We start from the raw sequence: 5,454 nt of genomic DNA, 5'->3' as shown, positions 1-5,454 counted from the left end.
TGTATGTGAACGGCCAAATAATTTGGAATAGCCAAATGTTTCCACTGCAGAGTTATTCACTCTGTTATGTGTGCTTATTGCTAATACACATGTATTGTGTGACACAACATAATAAACAAAGAGACAATGAAAGTGAAGTGACATGTTGTCTTTATTTCAAGTTCCATACATGTACAAAAGGATCTGTAGTTCCACATATGCACAAAGGACATGTCACACATTCCACAATGTTCCATGCTCATACAATACACACACTTGTCATGCTAAAAGTTGTAACAACCACACATCCCCGCAAAAACAACACTCAACATCATACAGAGTAGCAGGCACCTCTAGCAAGCGCACTGTACATAAGCATGTAAGCCACCTCATGGTAAAGAGCGGAACCCCCTACGTATGTTCTTTGTACATCCTGCCAGGAGCATGCCATGAGTTGAGTGTCATCTGCTAGGTACCAACTGCTTTCGTTGTTCCAGACGTATGCAGTGTTATGTCCGTCGTAGTGAGTACCACGGTGGGCTACCACACCATACAGTCCGTACAGATGCTCGGCTCCTTCTGTGGATTCCTTAGCTAGACATTTAAGATCAAGAGTCTCAGGGAAGGTGAACAGCTCCTCCGTCTTTACGATGCAGGCACTGTTTCGGCCCATGTTCCTAACACGTTGGATCACAACGCACACATTGGTGGGCAGGATTAAAACCTTGCTTGTGATCTCGGCCTTGGCTTTTGCGTGACACGTATCACAGTTGTATGCGGACGCTATATCCTTTTGCTGGGAGTAGCTCTCCAAATACCCCTGTAGGTTATTCACGTGTTGGTTGCTCAAGTGTACAAGGATTGTGACAGACTTTTCACGTTTCACTTTGGTAGTGTGACAAGCAGTGCATCGTATACATTTCTCAGTCTCAAAGTCCCACATTCCTCGGATCGCTTTTACGGGTCCGTTTGTCAGCGCTTCGAGAATGCACCTGAAGACCGTATCTGCATCTTCCTGAACACAAAACAGCTGAAAGCCTTGGTGCTCATTCAATGCATTTACAAGAGGGTTTGGATCGCACGGCCTTTGGGACTCAAGGGCCATGTCATCCAAGAGACACTTGAGGGTCAGGGCTACAGATCCATAAGACAGGTGTCCTTGCCGCCCATTCCGGAGAAGATTGTGGAGTCCAGGCGTTGCATAGAGGCACTGCACGATGCTGTTTAAAGAGCAATTAGTTCCGTAGTTGATGAGGCCACGCATGGTCTGGCCTAACAAAGAACAATGTAATTGCAAACACCTTCACAATATAATTAAAAAAAAAAATAATGTCTTCTTATTGTTCATGTGCTTCATATCACAATTCATATGGGTTAGTATTCTCCGGTGCAACTGCAAGCCACACTTGTAAACAGCTCTTTCAGGGACCGTATAGATCCCTTCTGGTCAAGCAACACCACAAGAACAGTCATGGTGTAATATCTGGTTGTGAACTCTTCTACAGGTCCCGGTTTCTTGACTTTTGTCAACATTATAACCGGAGCCCACTTAGACTCGATATGTGAAACAGCATCGTGAGTGAGACATTCTTCGTTGTCTAAAAACATGCTTGCGTTGGATAGCTGGACAAGTCCAGAGATCCCAGACAGTGCACTGTTGTTGAGCGCCACCTTCAGCAAGCCCTGAGTGCAATCCAGTGCAGTGACGTGAACCTTCATGGTCCGGTCTAGAACCTTGGCTCTCATTCTTAGTACAATGTTTCGAACAAGCTTATCCACACCGATGTTACACATGGCTGAAGTCCTCTGGTCACCCCTGACGGGCTTAGGATCTCCGTATACCAGCATTTTGGTGCTGACCATTACATCGGGTCCTCCTCTTTCTTCCTCTTCTCCCGCACTGAGTGAAGCGTTAAGCCAGTTGGGTATTTCTGCCGTGTAATCCCTGAACGTGAAGCAGTTTTCCTCCAAGGTCAAGAAAGTTGGATTTCTTCTTTCGCTTGTGTCAAACCTTCTCAGCCACCCAATCGATCTGCCCAGCACAAGTGAGACCGAATCCGCTGTGCTCAGCCCGCAAAGCCACGTGCAGAGATCTGAGTCTGGCAAGTGCTTTTGCACTATGCTAGCGCAGAGTGTGAGCAAGCTGCCGCAGTTACGACCAAACAATGTTCTTCGGGATTTTTTAAAGTTCCTGCTGAGGTAGGAGACTACGTCAATTGTTACAGCTCCCGAAGCGATCACCACATCTTTCCATTCGCTCATGTGCGTAGGTAACATCTTGGCATCCAGGGCCATCTTGAGTGTTAGAAAGACTTGCAACAAGAAACAGTACACCGAGTAAGGTGGGTCACATTGAGTCCACTCAGATACGCGCTTGAATCCCTCCAACAGCATTGCATACTGAAACACGAACATATTTCCTCGTCTGGAGCAGACACATAAGCCCCTGCGGGGCCCGACAAAAAACAGAGAGTGGGCTTGTGTTACACTTTGTGACATATCGACAACATTGCGTTTGAAACGCTTGACATCATTCTCGTTGTGGATTTTTAGGATGGCCATAGCTGTGTAGATCTCCCCCTCTATCGTCTTGCCTCTCAGAAACACTGTGCCTGGATGCTGCTCTCTTTTGGAACCGGCTTCTTGATGGTCCTGTTTTTCTGTTTCATGGTGAGCTTGGACTTGTTTTTCTTCTTTTTTTTCTTCTTCTTGTTCTTCTTCTTGTTCTTCTTCTTGTTCTTCTTCTTCTTGTCCGTCCTCTTCTTCGTCCTGTGCTACTTCTTCACCTGCAACTGCTTCTTCTTGGACTGTAGTGATTCCTGGAACCGGTCCCCCTGCTGTCAGCCTGGTCTCTGAACCACATTCATCTCCAGGGAACGGGACAGAAGTTGTACTGCTGCTGTTCACCGAAGCCGTATCCGAATCCCGATTTTCGCTTTTACAGCTCTTTCCTTCACTGGGTAGATTACTGGTGAGATTGCTGCAGCTCAACATATCCATCTGCTTGTTACACGCAAAGTTGCTGTAATCGATCATGTGCATCTCCAAAGAGTTGTTTCCCTGGGTGTCTCTGATCTTTCTCCTTGTATCCTGATACGCATTTTGTGGCACGCGTGTCCCATGGGCAGGAGAAAGATGAAGCTTGGGTTGTGGATGAGGCCGAGGAGGATTATGAGCAGGAGGAAGATGAGGATCGAGAGACGAGGTATGTTCAATAAGAGGACTGACACACGGCTGCCGGGAAGCGGGAGCCATTTCTTTCCTTGCTGTAGCAGCACCTTCTGCACCAGCAGCATCACATTTGACAGAAAGCATTTCTTGCATGCGAGAAAACATCCCCAATTCCCCAGGGTCAGGTCTGCTGACCTTCGCGGGGACCTTCTTGGAACAACTGGCCTGGGTAAAGGTGTCATCAGAGTGATCCGTCCTGTGGGTGTATGAGGCCTTGCGTTTCTTGTACTTGCCCCTGTATATGTCCTCGAGTGCTCTGACCTTTCTCGAGTACCACCCATGAGGCTGGATAAGATCGGGGGCCAACCTCATAGTATCTATACCGTAGTACACTTTGGTGTCAGATGTGACCACTGTCACTGGGGACCCAGATGTGGATCTTTCAGCTGCCCAGTCCCTGAGTCGCTTTGGCAGACAATCCTCACTGACCACCACGTCAACTGGCCTGTAGTCCCCGAGCCTCACATTCAACGGAAGAGTCCTCCTAGGGATATGTGCCATGCTTATGTCTCGACTTAGGCGCTTGTATCTCTCGAGGTTCAGCATTTCGGCAGGGGAAAATCTCTCCTGCGGGAAAAGCGTTATGCACAGTACTCCCATGGAAACAAACTGTTTGTCCTCTATGTTGCGGCCTGCAGTTTGAAGGTTGGCCAATATAGTTTGCACAGTAGGCCTCAGATCTTTGTGGCGCGCGTGCAGAGCTCGTGCATCTACAGCCTTCATGTACACAAGCTCAAACGTGTCCTCTCTCTGTGGGCTGTAGACCCCTACCAAACTCGAGAGGTTCTCAGCGTATGTCTTTTTGCAGTAACCGCCGTCGTTTCCCTTGTACTTTATCAAGGGTGTGCGGGCGTGCAGTTCCCACATCACGCAGTACCAACTGAAGATATCGCTGCCCATGGCTGCGCTCAGGCACCACAGCACCTCGGGAGCCATGTTTGTGCGATTCCCGCGCGGTTGGTCTGGCGTGGAGAAATTGCACGCGGTTCCAAAGTCGCTGATCTTGAATGCGAAAGGTAGCGGTTTTCTGCCGGGCTGATGGCACACCAATACATTTCTGAAGGTAAAGTCTCTGTGCTGAATTGACCTCGACCTCAGGTAATCCAGTCCACTGAGGGTGTCCAGCTCAACAGCAGGCACCACAGTGGTCTCCTGTAGGTGCCACATAAACTCCTGCAGTGAAACGAGTGCCCGTTCCATGAAGAGCACGGCTCTACCACCAAGTTGATATCCCAGACTTTCACACCATAGACCTCCAAAGGTGCGCAAAATGTTTGGGTGTTTCATCGAGACTCCAATCGCAAGTTCTTCCACCTGCGAAGCAATGTGTGCATAGCGTGAGAATTCCTCGTCTATGAAAGGCACAGACCAGTTGATCATTTCTGGAAACAAGTTGGTTTTCGCCACCATGCAATCGTCAATGGGAACAGTCACTCCAAAGCCTCCCCGACCCAAAACTTTATTCGGCGTGATGAAAAACCGTTCCAAGTCCATGTCAGAGCCCCCGACCTCTGCGGGTAGATGGGATATGTCCTCATAAAGGCTCCAAGGGCTGGCCTTTGCAGTACACTTCAGAGGAACGTATACCCGTCCGCAATCGTCTGCAATAGTGACAGGTACCCTGGGTGTGGTTGTACAATACTGCGAAGGCAGTACGCCATCTAGAACAGGCTGTTTCTCCTGACATTTGGGTCTCACACGCTCAGGTTTACAGCACGCAAACGTGGGAAATAGAGGGCTCCCGCAGTCTCTGACAGTATTCTTTGTGTCCTTGATCAGTGTGCTGAGTGTGCTGCAGTACGGTGCTTTCACACTGCATCGTATCACTAGGAACAATACAAAGGAGCAGTGCTTGCTCATGCGCGGCGGTACATCTTTCTGGTCAATGCATACTATCAGTCTGTCCTTTCCCTCGATGCACGGTTCCTGGTGTATCCTGATCATCTCAACGTTGTTGAGCCTGTGCCATGCGATGTACCTGCTGAGCACAGTAACTGGGGTTTCTTGCCGGTTAAAGACGAACCCACCGCTGGCTGCGGAACCCCGGAGCCAGTCGAGTACTCCACGAACATCGTTGTAACGCAAAGTCTTAACGTGATACAGGTTGTACCGTTCAACCATACCCAAGAGCCTTTCTGTTATGCTCCTAGAATGTTTTTTGTTGCGCTGCATTTTTTCTTCGTTTTTTTTTTTTTTTGTGTCTATTGTTTTTGATTACGGTCAAAGAACTTTCCCCGCATTTCA

General features: G+C 48.5%; 1 protein-coding gene across 1 annotated transcript; it reads right to left on the bottom strand.

The window, feature by feature from the left end:
- Nucleotides 1–310: 310 nt before the first annotated feature.
- Nucleotides 311–1,243, bottom strand: LOC121638972 (ubl carboxyl-terminal hydrolase 18-like). Its single transcript, XM_041984098.1, has one exon. The coding sequence runs from the start codon at nt 1,241–1,243 to the stop codon at nt 311–313; it is 933 nt and encodes a 310-aa protein (XP_041840032.1).
- Between the last annotated feature and the right edge of the window lie 4,211 nt (nt 1,244–5,454).

The sequence above is a fragment of the Melanotaenia boesemani genome, chromosome 4 (genome assembly GCF_017639745.1).
Source record: "Melanotaenia boesemani isolate fMelBoe1 chromosome 4, fMelBoe1.pri, whole genome shotgun sequence".
In the NCBI taxonomy this organism is placed as follows: Eukaryota; Metazoa; Chordata; class Actinopteri; order Atheriniformes; family Melanotaeniidae; genus Melanotaenia; species Melanotaenia boesemani.
The sequence above is the reverse complement of the archived record's forward strand: the minus strand, read 5'-3'. Positions and strand labels throughout refer to the sequence as shown.